Source organism: Plectropomus leopardus, chromosome 11, assembly GCF_008729295.1.
Source record: "Plectropomus leopardus isolate mb chromosome 11, YSFRI_Pleo_2.0, whole genome shotgun sequence".
NCBI classification, from domain to species: Eukaryota; Metazoa; Chordata; class Actinopteri; order Perciformes; family Serranidae; genus Plectropomus; species Plectropomus leopardus.
In genome coordinates, this window is record NC_056473.1 from 7346536 (window position 1) to 7370881 (window position 24346).

The 24346-nt window shown below is 38.4% G+C and overlaps 2 protein-coding genes across 2 annotated transcripts; one reads left to right on the top strand and one right to left on the bottom strand.

The window, feature by feature from the left end:
• Positions 1-1004: 1004 nt before the first annotated feature.
• parp16 (poly (ADP-ribose) polymerase family, member 16) lies at positions 1005-9217 on the bottom strand. The gene is made up of 7 exons (XM_042496796.1): positions 9133-9217; positions 6817-7013; positions 5816-5953; positions 5520-5726; positions 5180-5351; positions 4930-5074; positions 1005-3495 (listed from the first exon to the last, which is right to left on the bottom strand). Exons 2-7 carry the CDS (start codon positions 7003-7005, stop codon positions 3360-3362), a joined length of 987 nt encoding a protein of 328 aa, XP_042352730.1. The 5' UTR covers positions 7006-7013; positions 9133-9217; the 3' UTR covers positions 1005-3359.
• A 1759-nt stretch (positions 9218-10976) lies between these two features.
• On the top strand, positions 10977-20429 carry scamp5a (secretory carrier membrane protein 5a). The gene is made up of 7 exons (XM_042495386.1): positions 10977-11193; positions 12040-12116; positions 12281-12400; positions 15802-15958; positions 16044-16145; positions 17982-18099; positions 19502-20429. The coding sequence occupies exons 2-7, from the start codon at positions 12110-12112 to the stop codon at positions 19688-19690; spliced, it is 693 nt and encodes a 230-aa protein (XP_042351320.1). The 5' UTR covers positions 10977-11193; positions 12040-12109; the 3' UTR covers positions 19691-20429.
• The last annotated feature ends 3917 nt before the right edge of the window (positions 20430-24346 follow it).

Below are 24346 nucleotides of genomic sequence, written 5' to 3' on the forward strand. Positions count from 1 at the left end.
TCACACGAGGAGTGAAGCGCCTCGTGTCCCCTCTGCCATCGCTGCCCCCCTGACAGTTGATGGTTATTGAATAACAGACGGTTTATGAGGCAGCAATAATGAAGCTTGCACAGAAAGGGAATAAAGTGTGGGACCAACAATGGGCAGTTTGTTCTGTGTCCTTCAAATGTGAGCCGTTTCTGAAGAGGAGAAAGAGTTTATCTGAGGGATTTCGCAAGAAGGAATCGCTTTTCATACCAAAACAAAGGCCTGCCTTTTCTTTCATCGTCTTTCAACTCGTCAGTCAGTTGCATCACTAAAGCACTGTGATATCTAAATAATATCCGGTGTTTAATCAGACAGATGAGAGGAGTGTGCAGCTCCTTGTCCTGTGACTGTGCTGCCAGTATTACAACAAGCACTCATGCATAAATTAGTGGAGTCATTATTAAATACAGGGAAGTCTAACTGTAAGCAAAGCTGGCCTTATAAGACACACCAGAAAAATGTATTTATGCTTAAACTTCAAAAGGCTTTGTTTGTGAAGTTTGGAAATACAGTACTTAATTCATTATTTCTCTTAATAATTTGTCCTTTTACACAGTTTTATGGCAAAGCATAAGACAAAAAACAAACAAAACTAATTTTTGTGCATTTCTTGTGTTTCTAACTGTGGAAACACATCAGCATGTCAGGTATCTATTAGAAGGACGGGATCCGTCACCAAAGCAGGCCGCCTCCGTTATCAATCCCATATAGCCGTCTCGCTTTTTTTACTGATAAAAACAACAGATAACAAAGGACCGTCTGCGCGCCAGTGGTAATAAATGTGCCCCTGTCAGAGGAAACCTGTGTTGAAGTTTGAATATGACACAAAACAATAGAAAAGTACAAGAGATTATTATGAAGGAGTGACCTTCGAGTAGATTTTGATGTTCAGGAAGCAGCTGCGGAGATTTCTCTGATTATTGTCAGTGTGTCCGCTCTTTAAGTCAACTGAGGAACAAACCAACCTCACTCAAACCTTTCAAACAAATTCAATCAAAAGTATCATTTTATTAATGTCAAACATTGTCACATTTTTCTTAGAATCTGTAGCCTTTAAGTGGATACACTGTTTATTTCCTTTGCTAATATAAGGATATAGAAGATATCCAAAATTATTATATATGAGGTTAACCATTAGCCTTTTTGTGACCCATCATTATAAATACAATATGTCAGCATAATAATTATGGCCACCTTATATATTTTCCTTGAATAAACTTAACTATTCAATACTTTAAAAGTCCAGCATGTAGGATTTAGGTGGATAAATTGGCAGAAATTGAATAAATTATAGTAGGAATGTTTTCTTTAGTGTATAATCACCCTAGGCAGGAGAAGTTTTAGCGGGTTGCAATCTGAAATTAACTACTAGATGCCACTAAATCCCTCTAAATCTTAAACACTTCACCTTTAAAGTTACACTTAAATCATGAGTTATAAAAAGTCCCCAACCATGGCTGAAAGATACAAAATAATAACATTAAAAAGTATAAAGTAAGAATATGAATTGGGATATTGTTAATGTGTCAATGCGACCAGTTAAAGCTGGGGTAGGCAGTTTTCTGAAAAAGACAACAAAAAAACAAATATCCCCTTTCCTCGCAGCTCTCCCCACACGTTTCATGCATAACTTGCATATCTAATTCATTTCAATCATCCCCATTGTGATCCTGATGCTTACATAGCAGCAATCAACCCAAATGCCAGAAAAAATGTCGGCATTGAACATTTCTGCAAACTATGGATATGCACGTCACTTTGTGGGAGAAACACTGTGGGTAATGTGTGGTTAAATTTGTGCACAAAAAACAAAAGTTATGTTTAGAAAAACATCATGTTTTGGCTTTAAAAAACAGGCATGGGGGAAACAATCCCAGCAGGAAGAGCATTAATGTTTCTGTTAAAAAAAAAAAAGACTGCTTTTTGTGTCTAAAGAACCACTGGAAAAACAGCAATGGGTCACTACAAAACACACATTTGGTGCTTAAAAAGCCACTGGGAACACAGCAATGACTCGCTAAATCTCAACAGGTTTTGTTGTTTGTTGGTCTCCAACAGGCGTCTGCAGTTTAGCAGGTTGTCTCGAGGTGACACGCCATCCACCATCCCCTCCAGTTCCTGATGACAAAGTTGACTCATATACTACGTCACTTAAACACTGATGTGATGTATATGAAATGTGCAAATGTAACGTATTCAAGGATTGCAGAAATGTACACTTTATTCTGCTGACAGACCTGTCCTGTTTTCTCTCCTAACTTGTTGGCCTGTTAGGCTCTGAGAGGACACACGGTGATTCAGGGTTTTACCTAAAAACTTCAGACATGAACTTCATATAGCTGCAGCTGTGGGTCTTTGGCTTTGGTTAGCAGAAGGCTAAACTATAAGCAACATTTTCTCTCTGTCTCCAAAATGATTCACCAAAACTTTTTTTTTTTTTTTTTTTTTAAATCTATCTACCTTTTTGGGGTGCTCTGTAGTGTAGGCAGCTGTTACCAATGCTGGAATAGCAACTTCTGCAGAATGTATCTATCGTTGAATCAGCCTGTCACCATCTGAAGGTGAACGTGCACACACATCTGCATTTTTAGACTCCCTCCCTCTCTCTGAAATGATCTTCGATTGGCTTAAGTCAGTCAGAAAACAGAGCCAAGCTGAGGTGCAGAAGTCTAGTTTTCTTTCAGGTCAGTTGAACAACAATATGTTCAAAGTTTATTATATGATTTTAGCCTAATGAGGCAAAAAACACTGCCTACCTCAGTTTTAATGTGCTAATAATTGTTAGTACATAAAACCTTACGAACCAAAAAAAGACATCTTAATGCTTGACTTGTTGCTGTGCAGTTATTTAAATAAGTATATAATATTATAATAATTATCTAATAATAATAATTAATTATTATTATAATTATATTCTAATTATAATAATTAAATAATAATTATGTTTTTTTTCTTTTGACCTTTTGGTTAATAAGACTTTGTCCTCAAAGGGCTAAAACTACACAGCAACAGAGTTTATCTAAAATAAAAAATACAGGATGGTTAATAAACCAACATACAGCTGAAACATTGCATAACATTTTCAAAAATGCAGAATGGTCTTAATACCCATCTCAACAAAATTATACATAATATGATCCCAATAGCTGCTATTTGAAAAGATATGATATCTGGGAAAAAGAGTAATCAAAGTTATTTGCACAAATGAAGAATGATTGTAGAGTGAAAACAGTAAAAAGGTGCATAAAACTTAATCTTGGCTCAGGCCTCCGGTCAGTCTCTGATCAGGAAGGCACTGTGGATAATAAACATCCGTCTGTCCTGCTGTGTTGTCACCTGAACAGTCTGTTCCAAAAGGATACAAAGGTTGTGGAGTTAAAGGCACCGATGAATATGAGCAGCAGAAGGTAGAGACTCATCATGATGGCAAAGTGGTGTCTGAGGAGCCAGGAGGAGCCGCGGGAACGCCTGCGGAGAAAAACACCAAAAATGATCTTTTGTTTACCAGCACAATCAAGGCCTATAGAGAGGTGGAGTCCTTCCCCTTCCGGTGTACCGCATGGAACTATGTTAGAAAATAAAACATGTATGGTAGTCAACGATAAGAGACAAATAAAAATTTGCTTCCAGCTGAAATGTGCTATGAATTACACATTTGTCCATTTAAAAATGATTTATTATTATTATACATATAAATATTTTTAGGTTAGTCATAGTAGCATTTACTTTTGTGTGGAAACCGCTCAGTGAAATACATCTCTCGTCTCACACACAATTTATACCACCGACACGGCCAGAACCTCGGCACATTTCACTTTGTGTTTACCATGTGTTTTATCCATCAATGGTCTTTTTTCAGTGAGTAGATATCAGTATGAAACAGAGGCATCGTAGCTTCAGCGAGAGGGAAAGTTATGGTCACATATGTGCCCTTTGAATGTCTTCATAATTACGTCTTTAACAGGTTTAAAACAAATTGCATCTTCCTGACTTGGAAAATGATGGTTTAAATTACCAAACATCAAAGGGGGTAATTCATGACACAATGCAAATTGGATCAAAAACTTATTTGTATCTCCCCACTGACGACCTCTGAATTATTTTTCCAAAATAAGGTCCAATGGTGGTCCGCTGGAAGGAAAGTATTTTGCCTCTCTATATTCTAAAAAGGAATTGATCAGAAATGTAATTTGTATTTAATTGAAATTATTTATGCTAGCTTCTAACAAGCCCTTTTTTATATTATTGTTTCTGTCTATTTGTAGAGAGGCAGCAACAAATATTGCAGACATTTTTTATTATTGTCAGAGGTTTAAAAAGTGTTGAAGTGTCCCTCTTTTATTCCAAAAACTATGGACGGGTAAGAGTTTAAGTGTTGCAAAAACAGCATTTAACAAAATCTACTGATAATCAGCTTTACACTTGGTTGTTCCCACTGAGCTCAGCTGGCTGATAAAAGTAAATGTACAAATGATATTGCATTAAGTGATAGTGAATTAACACAGATAGATAGATAGATAGATAGATAGAAACAAAGAACATGTACATCTACATCTAACATGCTAAACATGCTAAAGCAATAAAGCTAAACATAATGTATAAGACAAAAATCCCAAGTCACATCACTCAAGTAGCATCACAGCGAACTATGATCATCACCACTGACCGCAACAAGTAGCGTTTCTACATTTGGTTTGGATCACTTCTACACTGTTAAGTCAGCAGTCAGTTTTAACTCAGCACCAGCATGTTTTTCAACTGATCATGAAGAGCCTCCTTTCCCGTCTCCAGTGTTAATACGTTTGAAAGTGTGTCGTGGACATTTATCCTGTACTTTATGTGTAATGTGGCTTATAAATATCTTTTCAGCGTTGACATCATTTACCCACAAGTGGCTTTTACCTGGACAGGTGCCTCCTCTGAGAGTAAACAAGCAGGTACTTGACTCGCAGAAGCTGATTGTTGGTGACTACAAAGTATTTGTGCGGTACGTCCCCTCCTTCGCTATTCTTTGCCCTCGAACGCTGTCGGTCGATGATTTCAGAATCTGAAGTGGGAAATGAGAGGCCTCTTTTGATATGAAGCGATTTCAAAAGTCATTGTTGCAGCATTAAAAATCTGTGTTACTCTGCGAGTCACACGGTTTACACACCTTTTTTCTTCACCTGACACTTCACATCTGGGTGATCAATGACTTCACACAAGGCAACACAGCTGAGCAGTGGACCCAGGAGACTTTCCCGCCAGCCGCTGCTGTGGGGACTGTAGAGGACAGCCATGCTGAGGTCACTGGTGAGGTAGGTCCCCTCTCCGAACACTGAGTTCTGCACACAAGCAGAGAGGAAACCACATCTACTGAGTTTCTGTGTTAGCTTCATGAACTCTTGAGCATCATATTGTATAATTACAGGTCTATGAGAACTATTTTTCCACAATAATAAAACAGCCGCTTTTAGCCACAGTCGAGGAGAAGCAGTGTTGACAGCACTAACCTTGTTGAGGTGACAGTGCAGCCCATTGTGAATGATGGAGTGAAAGTTTTCCAGGCGGCTCCCGTGGAATGCATAGAAGACGTCTCGGCCTTCCCTAGTCTTCTCAAACCTGGCGTTCATCTGATCGCAGTACTCCAGCTCAAACAGGAAGTCTGGCGCAGGCGCAGAGATCCCTTCATTTTCCGTCAGGTCACAAAGTTTGGCGTACTGGAAGTAACAGAAGAAACGTACTGTAGCCAAAAAAGCACGCAGTAAATCATGCTGTGGTTTATGTGCTTATATTTGCAGGGATGTACCTCATCTTTCTGTAAAGTCTTCACAGCGAAGCTCTTTGAAGAGAGAATCCAGTGAGTGAGAGCCAGATGATGATCTCCCTCTCTGGGTCGCAGTCTCACCAACTCTCTCACACCAGGCAAAGAGTGCACATCTGCCAACTAAAGAGAACAAACTTCTTTTAATCGTGTCACCACAGCAGGAGTAGCCCCACCCACCTATAGTATGTCCCGTCTTCCCTTTTACTGTATGTGCTGTCGTCTCTCTGAAACTGACTTATCATCTCCGCATCTGTGTCACTGCATCAATCTCATCATAAATCTGTCTTCAGTTTGGCCATATAGAGATTACATGACGTGGCCATGCCCACAGACACCAAGAAACAAATCTGTAGCATACAGTACATATAAAGTACTGATCAGAATGCTCTAAACACCTTTAGTTTTCATCAAATGTTTGAGACAGTCTTATTGCAAATACCCTAAAATGCTTAAAAATGAGTAAATAAAACTAATAACTTAGTTTGAAACATGCATCACAGGGCAGCTGGCGAGTTGCTTATAGTGGCCCAACCCAGACATCAATCTTTGTTTAAAAGCAACTGCTAAGCTGAAAAGATCTCAAATGTTCTCCTAATCTGTGCTGCACTCAAGTGCCTGGAGAGTTGTTTTATGTAAATAAAAAAAAAATACTTTCAATATTTCCAAACAAAAGTATATTCTTTATATCTTTTAAACATTTGAAAAGCATATTTAATGCTTTGAATCTGCATCATTGTCTTACATTCTTGTTCTTCACCTTCTTAAGTGACAGAATGCTGCCTCGAACAGCACATTACTGCCACCAAGTGTATATATATCACGCCATCATCATCATCATCATCACTGTGAAGTAAAATTTTTTTTTTTTAACATTAACTCAATTTCTTGCTTATAATATCTAAAATGTAGGCACTTTACATTTTGTATTGAAGCATAAATGCTACAACAGAGTGTTTTCCTAAGATTTTGACTGTGCATCTTACCAGCTCTTCAAAGTCCTTATTGTCTCCACTTATGTATCTAGGAGGGAAGGGTCTGAGCAAAGAGTCCCTCTTGTAGTTCTGTGCAGCAGCAACAAACAGGCTGCAGCGGAGGTCTGCTGCGACGGGGTCTCTGTGCAGACAGGAGCACACCAGCTCTCTGACCGCCTCAGGTGGGAGCGGAGGCTGCATTCCCAGCTCTGCAGACACCAGTGATAAGAGAGACAAAGGAGCACAGCCAAAAAATAAGATAGGTGTTATTAGCAAAGCAAAAAACTCATGTGAGGGCTGATAGAAATTGATTAAATTGGTGTGCTGTGCCACAGTGTGTACTCCCCTAATGACTGTTTTCGTGACTCATTTATCAGCTAATTATTTTTTCAATTAACTGATCAAATTGAAAAAAATTGTTAGTTGCCTCTCTAATTCAACGCTACTTCGACTACGCTTGCGCCACATGGTATTGTGGGCTTTCCCAAAAGCTTATAAACCAAATTGAAGTTAGCACTGAATAATGTCATCAGATAATGCTCAGTGGTCCTCCCACATATAGGACTTGTAGACATGAAGCATATTGGATTATTGCCTGTTGAAGATCAAGTTTAACAACTTAAGCTTAAATATATGTTACTGCGTTTACTCACAGGAGGGCCCCAGAATATATGGACTATCAAATTAACATGGTTGGAAACCAACATAATTACAACACAAAAGCAAGCATTATGTCGTGCACTGTTCCCACAATGGAACATTAAACAAAGCCAAACAAAGGCAAAAAGAAAAAAGTTCAGAAGAGTTGTGGGGAGAGTTAATACCACTGAGGGAGGTAATGTGAACCATGGGTGTGGAGTTGCAAGGGTGATAAGTAGGTTTATAACGTCATTTGTTTGTTTAAGTTGTTGGTGTATTTCTATGTATAATTTGCCGTTTCCACCAAGGACCACTCTGGAAATAAATGTTTTTAGTAACGTTTTTAAGGGCTATCCTACTCTAGATTTTTATGTTTTCATACTGCTTTGAGTCTTTGTGCCTTTAAAATACTGATAAGAAATCAAATCAATCACCTGGGCTTTTGAAAATAGTAAGATGTGCCAAATTATTACAATTTCCCAAAGACCAAATTACTTGTTGGTCAAACCAACAGTCCGACTTCCCAAAATACACTCTTTATTTTAATACAAGGCATGTAAAAGCATAAAATCCTCACATCTGATAGTCTGGAACCATGTAGTATTTTAACTTATCTTCATTAAACATCATACTGACATGATTAATCAATATAAAAAAACACAAATGATTAATTAAAAACGAATAGGTTTATAGATTGATCTACTGCTCTTTCCTGTCCTATGATAAAACTGTACACCTCACCTTAGTCTAACAGAAAGCTGTCAGCTATAGTTTGTCCCAACTAAACTCCAGTTTTGCCCTCTAGGAACCTAACATAGCAAATTTGCACAATTTATTCTCACACTAACTCATTTTATTCTTAAACTATTTTTTGTATTTTAGTATATGTATTTTTGTTTAAAGTTTATAGTACATTACAGTAGTCTATAATTCACATTGTAAATTCCATAGATATACATTATCTTAATGTAATCCCTAAGGGATATACCAAGGTTCATTTTTATTGATACTTTTTCTCTTCTAGTGTGATATGTGTAAGTTATGACTGTGTTTTACTGCTCTCCTGCAGCGCTTTAATCTGCTGCTGTAAATAAAGACTTCCCAGTGTAGGATCAATCTATTTATCTATCTTAATCTCATGGTTCAAAATGTGTAAAGGAGGGAGGAGTATCTTTTGACAGCACTTCACCTTCTTCTTTTTTGTCTCTGAAGGGAGGACATTATCTGACGGGGATAAAAAGTGTGTCATCACACCTGGTTTAGCTCGTTTTGAACCTGTACTGAACAGCCTTAGCTCATCTACTAATAAAGCAAACAGTTCCCTGCTCCTGCCAAGTAAAGCTCCACGTCGATAGTTGACGTCTATGGTAACTTTTATGGTCAACGTCAAAACAAAAAGTGGCACAACAACACAAAAAGTCCCACAAAACATCTCTCCTGAGCTGACAACTTCGCTGTTGGGTTAGTAATGTTGTCCCTTTACTAGCATAGATGGCGTGTGGAAGCTACGTTAGCTAGCACTAGCTAAGCTACAAGTGAAGAGCTGCTATCGCCGAGTATCGTTACTAACGACAAATGTAACATTGTCGGACTACTGTGGGCTCCTAAACATATCAGGAATAAACCTCCGTGGCACACAGACACATTTCACATGACAGACACTAGTTTTACAGCATTATTTGGCGTTACCTTCAGTCTTGCTCAACTCATAGCACTGCAGGAAGAGCTAAGAGGAACTGCTGCGTTTAAGTGCCGTAGAAATGGTGGAAAGTCAAAATGTGTGAACACAAACGTGGCGGATGTTTGAGCTAACGGAAAGGTAAAGAGGTCAGTGTGTGTCAGTAAATTAATGCAGAGGAAGGAGACAAAACTATCTCTGGAAAAAACAAAACAAGGACAATACATATTTGGTTTAGTCTTCACTCTATTAATTACCATGAGCACCGACAACCTGCAGTTTACGAGGGACCATGAAAGCATCACTCAATTCACTAAACTGATGTCCGGAGAGGCATTCAAGTGTCACTGCAGAAACATCACTTTCTCCTGCACAAGCTGTTGCTCAGAGCCATGGGCAGACTTTATCAGGCTTAGTTGTGTCAAAACAAAACCCACAAACCAAAAGGGCATGGAAGATTGCTTTCTTGTATCTTGCTCGATTCCCGACTATAAAACAGGGCATACATGCTATACATCCCCTTACTCCTCCAGTCCAGAGCCGACACATTACCTGAAGACTTTTGATGCTGACATCAGATCTCATTTTAATTTTTTTTATGTCTTAAACAGCAAAATCTGACTTTTCAGAGCCTATTTAATCAATAAAACTAAAGCATACCTCAACACTCAGCCTATACCTACATAAAAGCTTTTGTTAGGACAAAGTGTATGTAATGACCTGTGCAAAACAAAATAACCTGAAATCTTCCAACACAATTTGTCCAAAAATGATCTTAGAGGAATTTTGGCTACATTAATTTAAGATTTGGAGGATTTGTGTTTATTCTTTCATTTTCAGTAGAATACTCTTATCTCAGGTCTCACAGTACACTGCATGAATCTGGATCTTTCCCCAAACAAAATCTCTGTTTCACAGCTTTAAGTTGAATTTGGGGCCACTGTTGCTGGTTTGTAATTTTTTTTCTCTTATAAACTCAAATGAGTGATTTTTTTCACGACCTGCCACCTAGAAATTGCTCTACATAATGGTTTATAACTGTTATTAAGTAAGAATAGTAAGCACTGGCTTTATCTTGTATTTTTTATTCTTGTAAGTTGTATACTGACCCTGTAAAGCACTTTGTGACATGTGTCTGTAGAAATTAAATAAGTTTTACTAGCGTATTTACCTTTTAATAGAGCCTCTAGTTACAACTTATAAAACCTATAAAATGAGCGATTTAAAAAAAAAAAGTCTTACTGAACCTTTTATTGTTTATCAGCTTTAAATAAACGCTGAGCACCTTGAACTTACATCTTTATGCATTATTTATTTATTCATTCATTTTTTTCGGTCTGGAATTGCTGCTATCCACATAATTTGTGTTTAAATGCTTACAATGTGGTGTACTTTCTGTTTGCTTGTTTTTTTTTTTAATTTTTATTTTATGCATTATATATAGTTCTTTGAATTATTCTTGTATATAATTTGTGCTACATAAATAAACTTGCTTTGCCGTAAATGTGTCATTTGGGCTAAAAAACAACTGAAAAAGTAGTAATTGTAGGTCTTATGAAATTTATTTATTTATTTATGTTATCACTGTGAGTTTATTTTGTCTCAGAGTAAGACTGTCAAACATGTTTTCATTTTTCGCTGTAATATTTGTATAGTAGTATAATTAAGTGTGCTATCAGGCAGCCAATCACAGATCAGATTGTGTAATGTGTCCTCTGATTTTCGGCGCTGTGTACAGCATCAGAGAGGGGGAGGGGCTTGTCCACACATTCCTGCCTTCCCATTGGTCAGTTCAGGCCAGCAACAAATCCCGTCTTTGCGCCCCGGTCCTGCCCGGGCGGGTAAAAGCGGCGGATGAGGAGGAGGGGGATATGTGCGTAAAGAAAAGACCTTACGTCACGTGACCGCCCCTTACTCCCAAACCCATCATTTGAGGAATAACGTAACATATTTGTGTGTTAGCTTTGATAGATCTGGCCTTTTCCTCTGATGTGTTTTAAAGCAGATTGATCCATAGGATGCTATTTAAACGACCGGAGGGATTCTAGCGACATTCTCGGACTAAACTGGAGGTAAGGCGTTTTAATCACTGCATGTCCATTCATTACGGGAGGGAGGAAATTATTTCATTGAAATAAGCCGGATTCTAGCCTAAATAAAACCTCGAAATCTGTATCCCGGGTGGTTTATTGTGAGAAGTGTTTGACCTGCTCAGCGTCCGGATGGAGAGCAAGCACCGATGCACCACAGGCTGAAGGACGCTCCTCCATCGCCTGTGATCACGATGCACTGTGCCCTACTGCAGCATCACTGCCATCCCCTGAAACAAACACACATAGAGGACAGTTTTAGCATCACGATGCATTAAAATCAACCTGGATCTGGCTGTTTATCGTGGCACAGATTGCTTTATTTTGTGGTAGAAAGATGCCCTTCAGACCTGCTCCACATCCACCATCATATGCATTGAAATGTGGCTCACAGACACAGTCAGATAACGTGGGAGGCGGTTTTTTTACACACCTTATTGAAATACTTAAGAGCTAAACAAACATCTGTATCAGTTATAGTCCAATCTGTACACTCTGCAGGCCTGTAAACGCCTATTTTGCACCCATAGGTTACATTTTCGCGACAAGGCCACAGTTTCCCACCGCGCGGATCACACAGCTGTAATGTGTGGTCAAGAAAACATGTTTGTCGATTTAATGAATGATGCAGCAGTATGGGTGGATGCACTGGAAAGGCTGGGCAGCACCTTTAATGAAATCACATGGGGATTTCAAGTCTTTTATTGCAGTGAAGTGTGTGCATGCATCCACAGGGAGGCCTATGGAGGACTGTGGCCCTGTTGCCCACAAGAAGAGCATAATGTGTGTTAGTGATGCTGCACTTAATATAATTTTTTTCCTTTGCAGTTTGGTTTAAAAGGCAGCTGAGATTGACGTCTGTGTGTTTGCAAGTGGAGGAAAATACTGACAGGTCATCATGGCAGGTAAGCTTCTCCTCTCTGTTCGGCCACATAGTGTGCATGTGATTTTGGGGTCTGTGCACAGCACATTTATAATGGCTAAATTGTAATCCATCGTGCAGCTGTCTTCATTTCTTTATGTATTTTGTGTGTGGGCAGCTGCGCTGAACTGTGCCTTTGTGTCCTAGAAAACAACTTCCCTCCCCTTCCTCGGTTCATCCCCCTCAAGCCATGTTTTTACCAAGACTTCAATGAGATCCCAGACCAGCGTCGCACCATGTGCAAGAGGCTCTACTACCTCTGGATCTGTGAGTGCACCTGCACTAAAAGTTTGGGTGTTGACTGTTGAGTTGCAGTTCTACGTGTACATCTTTAACGACAGTTAAGGTTTCAGCTTGTATGTTGCCTGCATCATGATATAAGCTGTTAACGTGTCCATGGCTTCTGTGTTTGCATGCCCTGTCTCTTTGTTGTACCCAAAACATCATGAGTCCAACATGAGAGACACTCCAGCAGAGCTGTGAGACCAGCCTGACCGGTCTCACTGTCAGGTGTCTGTTTTCTTGTGGGTTTTTATACAAAGATTGAAAAATTGTGTGTCTGTTTGACACATTTGCTTTTTTCTCTTTGTTTCGAGTAACAAGGTTGATCAGCAGAAAATGACTGTTATTTTTTAGATTTATAGCCTATTTTAGTATAGACAGCTGGAAAGTGAAAGGAAAGGGGGTAGTGAGAGCAGATGACACACAGCAAAAGGCTGCGGGCATGGATGGATTACTGAACGGGCCTACCGGGCACGGGACCAGGGGCCCAAAGTGTCAGGGGGCCCTTTGGCCTTCACTTGCAAAATGTCACTCAAATCAACACAGTCGACTAGGAAATGACCCAAAATGACCACAGAGATACGAAAAGGAACTATAAAGAGGTACAAAATCACAAAAAATACATAAATATATGTCAAAGACAGACAAATTGACCTCTAAAAAGACATAAACAGACAACAAAGACAAGGAACTATGGGTTCGGTTTTTCAGGGCCGATGCTGATTTGGATTCTTAGTGGCTAATGAGAACAAAAAATGATATTAGGAATCGATATGCATTTACAATAAAAATGAAAATCTTTCTGTCAATATTTAGAATTTGGAATATAACAAACTCCAACACAAAACCTGTTTAAATGCCTTTACAAGATGTTTCATCAAAACTTAAATGTTCAACATCATATACAGAAAGTTCCCAGCAACTGTTTTTATAAAGTCAACTGAAAATTTAAATAGAAATAAAAAAATAAAAATAGCTCCCCAAGGTTTTACAAAGTAAAAGTTCCTCCCATGCCGACACTTTATTTGCACTTTTTAATAAATTAATTTTATCAGCGATCATTGGAATAATACGCTGACACAGATAATAAGTAAAATGCCAAATATTGGCCCCAATAATCGGCCAGGAGGATAATCTGACCTTTAAAGAGACACAAAACAGTTACAAGGAAACACAAAATTACCCCAAAAAGATACAAAACCACAAAAGGATGCTGACAAAGAGACACAAAAAACACCAAGAGGCAAAGCCAGCACAAAGTCTGTGTATCCTATGTAAGAGGCATGTTGGGGCCTTTTGCACATGTATTCCCAGAGGCACATTGTTTCATAATCCTCCCATGGCCTCTGGTCAGATTCAAACCCGGCCGTTGTTAAGGACTCACGCTGTATGGGGTGTACACTCTACCAGGTGGCCTGCAGGTCACCCTAAAAACAACCGCTTTGAGGTATTTTTCAAGCTAACTGCCAAATCTCCCTGGTTTCCTTGAGTTTTGGTCTGTTGGTCAGAACAAACAAGATGTTTGAAGACATCTCTGACTCTGGGAAAAACAGAGTCTTTTTTTGTCATTAAATAGACTTATCTATCAATCAAAAAAATGATTGTAAGATTAATCAGTTAACCCCTTGAAACCTGGAGTGAAATCACTTTTCTTGTGCTGCTTTCAAATGCCTTTCACAAGTAATTCAAACCTTTGAAACCTGAGTAAGCTGGTGTGATTTCTCTCAGAAACATGGAAGAAAGGGTTTGGGGCAACTTAGTACTAAGTGTTTGAAAAAAGCAAGAAATTAGAAGATTTAAGAAATATATTTTTAAAAAGCTAAGTAAAAAAAATTAAAAAAAGGGGGGGGGGGGGGGCCGGGGCTTAGTGGGTAAAGCAGGCGCCCCATGAATGACACTGTCCTTGCCGCAGCGGCCGCTGGGTTCGAGTCCAGCTCGTGGCCCTTTGCTGCATGTCATCCCCTCTCTCTCCCCCTCTCACACTGTTGATCTGTCCTATCTAATAAAGGCAAAAATGCCAAAAAAATAATCTTTAAAAAAAAAAAAAGCAAGGGAAAACACTATAAATATAATTATCTAAATTCTATATTTGACTCATTATTATTTCATTATTGTTTCATTATTATTTCATTTTTTAAGCACTTTTTGCAGGTCATTTCTGAGTTTGTTTGCTTTTTAACTTTTTTTTTTTTTAAAACTAATTTTCAGGCAATTGTCTTGTACTTTTTCCTGATTTCTTGCAAATTTGTTAGTCATTTCGTCTTTCGTTGCTCATTGCCTTCTTCTCATATTTTTGAAAGAAATCAAACCAATTTGCTTGCGATTCACAGGGTTAAGAAAGCATTCATTAGTTGCCTGCATTCAGACCTCAGAACCTACTCACTCCACAGAGTTGACTAATTTGTCTGGCTTTTTCAGTTAAAATAAAAAAAACAACCAACGATCATGAGGGAGAATTACAACCAGCCAATCAGCTCCACGAGCGGGACAAATGCCATTGTCAAGCTGATGTTAAGCGTCATTAAGGGGTGCACCACAACCAATAAAGATCAATACCAACAATGGTGGGCACTGTAGACAAGATAGACGCCGCTAACAAAGCTGTCCTAAACTGACACGTTTTCCTTGCCCAACATCATTGTTTTGTTTTTGCTTTGCTTTGTTCCACTCTTTAAAACCTCAGGCGAAACAAGCATATTGGCATCGTTGCGCATCGGTGTGGACTGAGATGATGTTTCGATTCGGGTTGATATGTTGGTCTCCAGTGATCGGTTTGGTAAAATTGAATCTTCCTCCTCCAGGGAAATCAGGACACAATGTCTGACTGAAGATGGAAACGGAGTGTGATGAGTTGACAGTTCTGTTTGGTATCAGACAAATTCATTAGCTGTGTTACGCTGAACTCTGTGAGCCAGCCAACAAACCCTCACCACGAAACAACTCACAAAAGTCAATGATTTTTTAAGGGAGTCTGGTATGCGCTAAGGCCACAGTGGTCGGTGTCACAGTTGCAGCTCTTAGCGGTAACAGTAGTTGAATTGTAACATTCACGTGAGCATCATGGTGTTTTTTTGTCACTTCATAGGTTCTGCCATTTGAAAACAAGAATGTAAGTCTGGTGACAAGTAGACTAGTTTATGCAGGATGTTTGGTACCTGTAGAGCAGAATCTGTGTGCTGTGTGTGCTAAATTAAGCGTAGCTCCAGTCTCCATTATAGCTTTGATGTAGAACAGAGAATCTGGTGTTGAGTCGTCGCTGAGATTCATAGTGATTCAGTCCTGCTGAATGATGAGTAACGCGGCCTGTGGGATCTTCACCATGGAGACTTTTGTCTTCAGTCTGTCATGTTTTGGTCTTCCTCGCTCTCTCTCTGCGGCGTTGACAGTGAATAGTGCCACACTGGCTGTTAATCTGATTGGCTGCCTGGCGTGGATGTGTGGAGGTGGCGGAGCGACCAACTTCGGCATGGCCATCCTGTGGCTGATCCTCTTCACGCCCTGCTCCTACGTGTGCTGGTTCAGGCCCATCTACAAGGCCTTCAAGTGAGCGCTCGGAGCTTACTCAACATTTTGTTCCTCTTTCTGCTGAATCGCATAATTTCTGACGTTTATTATTCTCTCTGTGCAGGACCGACAGCTCTTTCAACTTCATGGCTTTCTTCTTCGTCTTCATGGCCCAGGTGGTGATCAGTATTATCCAGACGGTCGGCATTCCTGGCTGGGGAGTGTGGTAAGAGCTCTGAACGGATTAGAACCAAACACGGATATTCAATGTGTTTGATATGAAGTGCAAATACAGATGGGTGACACGTAAAAGAAAAAACAACATGACGTTGTTTGCAAGAGTTGATCCTCTGCTGAAATATATTGGATCATTTGGATTTTTGATGATGGTGGTTCACATCATTTTCATACTCTTCCGCAAACCATTCAGTGACTTCTTGTGTCCTTTATGCAAGCATCTGCATTTGCTCTGTTTCTCCATATATGATTTGTCACCCAACTTGAACGGTTGAAAGCATAAATATTAACCTAATAATTTAAAATAAAAAAAGACAAGGAAATGACCTGGAAAAAGTGCTTAAAATTATAATAATTCTGTAACATTATTTTAAATATGTAATAATGACAGTAAGCTATAAATGCAGCCTTTTCCCTAGACATTTACCCCTAGCTTTTTAAAAATATTTTTTTAAATCTACTAATTTCTTGCAGTTTGTGATACATTTCTTACCAAGTTTCTCATTGTCTTGTTCCCCATGTCTTTGACAAAAATGGCACAAATTTGCAGAGTACAAAGGTTTAAATACTTGTGAAAGGCGTCTGAATGCAGCAAAAGAAAAGTGATGTCACTCCAGGTTTCAGATGGTTCATTATTTTGCATCAAGAAGATTTTCTTTATCATTTACAAACAGCACAGTTCATTAAAAGGTGAGAACTGTTTAATCTACAGGCTAACTTTTGTCTGACAGGACACTGTGGTTCACACAGGATGTAGACAAAACTTTTACATCAACATAGAGAACAGAAAAGCCCTCAATTAGTGACTCATATTACCTTAAACTAGAGGTTTTCAAAGTCAGACTTTGAGGGCCCCACCTCAGACTGTACTGAAACCCTCTATTTGTTCACATTTTGGCAAACTGGCACAATTAAAAGTTTTCCGGTTTAGTAATTACCAGATTGCAATAAGCCCATGGCTGTACAGCAGGGATACTCAATTTGCTTCGACCGAGGTCAAGTTAATAAACATTAATAATTAATATAGACATAATTAGCACAGATGTCTGCCGGGGATTCTGGTAAATGTTAAATGGACTTGCATAGCAGTTTTCTAGTCATTTGACCACTCAAAGCGCTCTCACACTACAAGTCACTTTAACCCTTTCATACACTGGTGACCGAGGCAACCATACATGGTGCCACCTGCTCATCAGTTTTTAAATCAAACAGGAAACCTTTTTATTTAGTGCACGACCTGCTCTACCTGCTGAGCCACAGCTGCCCTGTCTGGGGGATCCTTCCCTTGCACTTTAAAAAAAAAAATATATACAAGCTGTAATTTGATGGGTTTTTATGCACTTTGTCACCTTATTTACTGAACAAAGTACAGCTCCATATCTGGCATGTGGGCCTCGAGCTGAATAACACTGATGTACAGACTACTTTCACATGACTTTCATTCATGATAAGGAGCGTGTTTAAGCAGGTTCTTGCATGTTCATTTTCTGATGGAGAGATTATGCTATGCTAAGGAAGTGTAAGTCACACTGAATCTAAAAACATGTTGATCATATCTGAGTGTTCAGAACTGACTGAGCTATGACTTTGGGGAGTGTTTTGTTGCAGATTCGGGCAAATCAGGCGCCCAAGCTTTTAAAATAACTGCACCAGCATGCACCTGTCTTTTTTACCTGGCACAGTATTTTTGCCTCATGTCTCTGCTTCTTTGCCTCCCTTGAATTCTCCTACATCCCCTGTACAGATGGAAAACAATTTTGTATTGTCAAAGGTCATGAGTGCCATAGGTGTGAGATGTTACTAACTCTTTTGTTGTTTCCGTCAGTGGCTGGCTGGCTACCATCACCTTCTTTAGCACCAACATCGGCTCAGCTGTGGTCATGCTGATTCCCACCATCATGTTCACTGCGGTGGCTGTGCTCTCCTTCATTGCCCTCACAAAGGTGACCAAGACATTTCTACATTCTTCTTTCAGCCAAAAAATCCCTTCTAAACTGTTTGAGCCTCTTCTCCAGAAGCAGAAATTTGCAATTAGTGAGCTTTCATTTGGTAAAAAGGCTCTCTGTAGTCAAACTGAAATTTAAATGACTAAATTCAAATATTAATGATTATTATTATTATAATGATACTGCTGCTATTATTACCAACACTATTTTGCATTATTTTTTCATGTTTTAAAGATGATTTTTTTTTTTTTTTTTTAACATTTGTGGAAAAAGCATTTCCAGTGACATTTTGGGTCCAGCCAGTGACGTTAAGAGATGCACTTTCAACTTGAATGAACCGTGATATGCTACTGACATGAGTACAGAATGAACTTGTAGCCTATGCACACTGACACTTGGTTATGGAGCCATCATGCTATTAAGTTTGGATTCCAATCGAAAAGTGGAAGCTAGCAAACTAGGCTACCTCACTTCAACTTAAAAATGACAGCTAATTACCTTACTTATTATTGTTACCACTGATATCCGGTAGAAGGACATCCATCCTAGACACAGAAATAAAATAACTGGTACTTTTTTTTTACATTCTTGTTATTTCATCACCTACTGAATCATTGGCTGCTCCCACATGTTCAGTGCTTTGCCACATTGTACAAAAAAGTGGGTCTGGCTAGCGTAAAATCTATCTTTCTGTCTTGGGTTCGACTGGTGAACGCAAATCACCAGACTGTCCAAATTTACAGCAACGAGTCGCTAGTTCCAGCAGTTTATCCCAAAATTCTGAACCCTGTACGTAGGCAATCTCTAGAAGGTAGTAAAGGTATGTCATGCTTTTAGGTTCCTATTCTGTTACTTCTATTACATTCTGAAAACAGGATAGTTCACAATATGTAGGTATTTAAGTGAAGTGCAAACTAGTTAAGCTTTAATATATTTAACTTAGTCCTCACAAAAGCTAAAGACCATTGTTCAGTGTCATTAAACCAAAAATCAATGGATATGGTGTTACGTTGTCAATACACAGTAATTTAATCCTCAGTGGATCAAGTTTCCAATCATATCGTATTGACGTGAACGCCACATAATGTACACAGTCATGAGCTAAGTATAGAGTGCTCAAATCACAGATAGGACCAAGCAAAGGCTGATAACATCTGTCACCCAGCAGGTGGCCACCTTCACAGATATACCACCAATCAAGTTAAAGTACCAGCATAATCAGTGGTACAAACAATTAATGGCGCCTGGAGAACACTAATGTTAAAAAGAAATTTTAAAAAATGTTTCTTCTGTACTGCTTAGCTGAAATATATTTTGATTTCAGCTCAACTCTGATACTGTAGACATTTTTTCCTGATAGACAGTAATGACGATGAAATACCTTTTGAATTTTTGGCAGGTTCATAACTTCTACCGTGGCAGTGGTGGCAGCCTGGGAAAGGCCCAAGAGGAGTGGGCCTCTGGAGCCTGGAAGAACCCCCACGTCCAGGAGGCGGCCCAGCAGGCGGCCATGGGAGCCGCGCAGGGAGCCATGCAGCAGAACCAGTACTCAGCAGCTCCCACTTACAACTACGACGACCCGATGTAGGGCAGAGGAGGGGGCGAGGCTGCAGAGTGGGGGAGATAAAAAGGGATCAATTAAGAACACAATTCAGAATTAGGTGCCCGTCGTTATAACACTGTACAAGCTGAATCCAACCAGAACAATGTAGAGAAAAGTCTTTTGGTGGAAATGTACTTTTATTGCATTCTGACACACGTGGGATTTAATATTTTAAGTTGGTTCACATTTAAATCAACAGCCAGTTATTTAAACTTTTTAATCTCTTATGCTGCTCAGTTTTAGCGGGTCAATGTGCGTGTTGCTTTCAAAGGGAAACACAGCTCAAACTAATCCCCTGAGCCTCATCAGTTTATTCAGGTAGGTTCATCTGTGCTCAGTGACTCCTCAGCCTGTGTCACACTCTTAACATCTTTTTATGACTTTTTATGTGCTTTTTTTATTTGCCGTAGTAGCTATGTCGTCAAAAGTTTACTTTCATTAGCCTTGAAGGTCACCAAAAACTAAAAACATTTGATGTTCAGCTGACAAGTCTCTTTATAGTTATCATTCAACTATTTGAAAAATGGGCTTATTCGCTTTCTTGCTTGGAGTTGGATTAGAAGATTGACACCACTGTAACATATGAAAATAGCACTAGCAGCTGGTTAGCTTAGCTTGGCATAAAGACTGGAAAAAGGGGAAAACTTCAGTTAGCACGTGTGTATACAGGGTTTTTCAAATGTTAAAAATAGATGATAGACTGCTTTTCCATTGCCAGAAGACCAGAGCCATGAACATGGCTCAGCAGTAGAAAAGTAGGCCTTAGCAATGCCTTTTTTGTTTTGTTTTAGATGGTGGGTCATGTTTGACGTCACTAACGGGCAGAAAAACAGGGTTATTAAACAGAAGAAAGTAGCATGGAGGCCAGTGAAAATGTTACGGTGGTTACTTATTTTTTCATATCTGTTATTTATTCAGTCTCTCTCTCAAACTTGTCTCTGACAATTTTGAATAATGTTTGAGCACTGCTTTGACAGAGATAGGTGGTAGTTTGTGGCAGCACGTTGTTGCATCTTACAGGAAGAGGATCTACAATTAGTGCTTAATATGCCGCTAAAACTCACTAATTAACACATACCCAGCTAGCAGTTTCAAGTTTTCTACTTTTAGACTTTATGCTAAGCTAACCAGCTGCTAGTGAAAGCTTTCTATTTAGCGTATAGACATGATAGTAGTATCTATCCTTCCATCAACTTCTCCGCATAAAAGCAAATAATGTCAAACAAGTTCTTTTAATTGAGAGTAAATAAGTCTTATTATTTATATGACCATATTACCATCTGGATATTGGCCAATATTTTTCTTACTTTGTATGCTACTTTTGTGATGAGAACTTTGGCTAAAATCTGGACGACAGAGTTGGCATTTCGAAATATTTATAAAAAATATCAAATTTGAGAGGAAGATGAGTAAAAGATTAAAATCAGAAGACATTTGCCAGAAGGGATACTAGCACAAAATTTATCAAGTAGATTATTTCCCTAAGAAAAGAAAATCTTTTGCAGTTCATGTTTGGTGACCTGATTGTGTGTGGGGTTTTTTTTATACATACTGATGAGAAATTGCTCTGCGTCAGTGAACCTCTCTGTTTAATTCCATTTTTTACATTCTCAGGAAAGGTGTGACAACTGGTTTTAAATTCTCCCTGTAGAAGCCCTAAAAGTGTCAACATGTCGGGCTTTTGTCTCCTTTCAGTCGCCATTATTCAACCATCCGGGGTGTTTGATTTCATCATTACACACTGGTTAAATGTTTAGCGGGTTGATTTCAATGAAATTAATTATTATTACATGTTCAAACGAAGCACATGCAGTATTTAGGATTGCAGTTCATTGGATAAAACATTCCAAATCAATGTTGTACAGGTTAAAAGAAAACCAAAACATTTGCAGGTTGGACATACAGTAAATATTAATAATCATTGTTGTAGGTGGTCATAGCATTGTATGAAGTGATGGATGTTTTCACCCCTTTGGCAAATTCTCCCACTTTACCCCTACATGTAAATGCTTAAATGACTACTTGTTTCTGAAGCTCTGGATTTCAGGCCTTAGTGTGTTATTTTCGTGGCTGTTGGTGTTATTCTATGAGTAGGTGTAATATGATATTTATATAAAAGAAAATATAAAACTCAAGCCAATTATTTCTTTATGAGATGAAATTGAAAGAGAGACTATCTGTTGCAGTCAGAGACAGCGTCATGTTGACTTCAGTGTCACTCAAGTCTTTGAAAATGTCTTCAAGATTCAGTAGGTGGTGATTACAGTAATACAGTATTAGACTTGAAACAGATGTGAAGATTCGTGTCTGAATGCTCGTTATTTCAAAACCTGTGAGTCGTCTTGTCTGATTGTGATGATGTGGTATTCAATAGGCTGTTTGTTGTTTTACTTTTTAGTTTTTGTATTGTTTTTGTGTGTATTTTGGATGATGTGTGGATGAGTTTGAAGCACATGTCCGTTGTGTCTTTCCATGGCTGTGGGAATAAGATTTTTTTAAATTCTAATTTTTAAATAATGTTTTGCACTGGGTTACCTGTTGACATCAGTGTAAACTGAATTCACAGAAAATCACAGTGGAGCAATACTAACATGAATATAGACTTATTAGGATCATGTGAGGTCCTGTTGTGCAGGCAAATATAGTCGTAAGGACCATAACATATGCTGTTATGAATTGAAAAATGAGCCTGTTTTCAAGTTGGACACCACTAGTTTAATTTTACAACTGCATAACATTTTCACCAGCAGATGCACATACAGTAGTCATGAAATATAACCCCATGAACTGTAACCATTCACACTCTTGTTTGTTTGCACAAAGTTAAGCTGATCAGTTCTAGAAATTAAGTGTGATGTCTTAAGTGATGAACAAACAGGCCACTTTTGGATTTATTTATTTTTGCCATATGTACATACAACACAGTTAATGTGATCCTGGAAACTACAGCTGTGTAGTAATCGTGCAGCAGGAACTGCAGTGCATTGGATACTAATACTCTGCATTTCATGTAAGCTTTGGAAAGCCATTTCCCATTAACTCCCCCATGTTCCCACATCTACTGTATGTTGTTTGATATGTATTATCATGTACTATATCATAACTAGATATAAATATATAATTACTTGAGGTGAGGTAAATATTTGCCATGGATAAACACACTCAATAGAAATATGCTCTAATTAAGTGAATGAAACGTTTGAGGAGGCTGTGTCTCCATGAGTGGAGTAAATGAGGAAATACATTTTTGTGTATTACTTTTGTATTATTTGGTCTTACCCTAATAGATATTAAACAGTTCTTGTTGCATCCTGTTTTGTTTTTTGATGAGCTTGCACACGGGTCCTGCTGTAGGTGTAGAAGAACTATTATTCCCGATATTGGGCAATACTAGTTGGAAAAAAGGACTAAACAGCCACAAAGCTTAATTCAGCACCCTGCTATTGAAAAAAAAGTCTATGCTTCATCTGCCCTCCAACTAAATGTGGATAATTTATTGTGCCCTTAAACAAAGTCAAATTTATTGTGAGCTCCTCTGAACAGAGTGGCTCTTCTTTAAAACTAGCGTGTTTAAAAATGTTGAATGGTGTCAAAAACAACAATTCATAAGACCTGTAATGAATTTTCTGCTTTTGAGAGCACAATCTGTGGTCTGAAAATGTCATTAAAAAAAACACTCTGCGCTCAAAATAAACATATTGCATGTTCTAGTTAGACTCAGGCAGGAGGTCTGATGTATACCATTAATTCTGCTTCACAAGAGGGGAAAGATTTGGGCCGATGCTCCTTGGGGCCAAAATGTTATTATTACTGTTATTATTTATTTTTTTTATTTGATAAGGTAAAATGTATCACAACATGCCATTTTAAAAGAAACTGCTATAAAGATGCCCCGGCCAAAGATCATATTCCAGACGTAGAGGAATAATTATTGTTCGGTACAAACCCCAGCAAAATCACATATATATATCTTTCATTTTAGTGAAGATGATTTTTTTTTTTTTTGCATATCATGAAGCTCTAATGCTCCTTACTGTTGCCAACAGTAAATTGTAGTTAAGTATATTTACTGAAGTACTGTTCTCAAGTACAGTTCTGACATGTTTTCATATAAATCGTGATAAACTTCTCAAACATAATGCATTGCTAAAGCAAAAAATCTTCCACCTGCAAAGTAACTTTAGCCTGAAATTGAGTCAAACTTTTAAGGTGAAAAAAAAAAAATACTTGTGCAGAAGCAATATTTCATCAATTATTTTTTTAACTCCCTAGTTGGCAAAAAATGTCTATATGAATAAGGATTTTACAGATTACACTCCAGATTAACACATAGAAATGCTGCTCACACATGAATAATTATCCTGTAATATTTACAGTGTTTGACATTAGGAAATGAGCCATTCATCACAAGCACTTAATTTTTTGTTATATCAAGTACAATTTGCTGACAATACTTCAGAATTGAATACAAGATGTAGTTTTTATGGAGTACTTATACATAGTTATAAAGGGGGACATCACCTGTTATAATAAAAACTATTCAAAAGCAAGTTGATTTTAAAGAAAATGTAAATATGTCAACTGATAGTGACTGGAGAATATTGTTAATTGTCTTTTTTAGGGATTGTGGAGTTGGATATA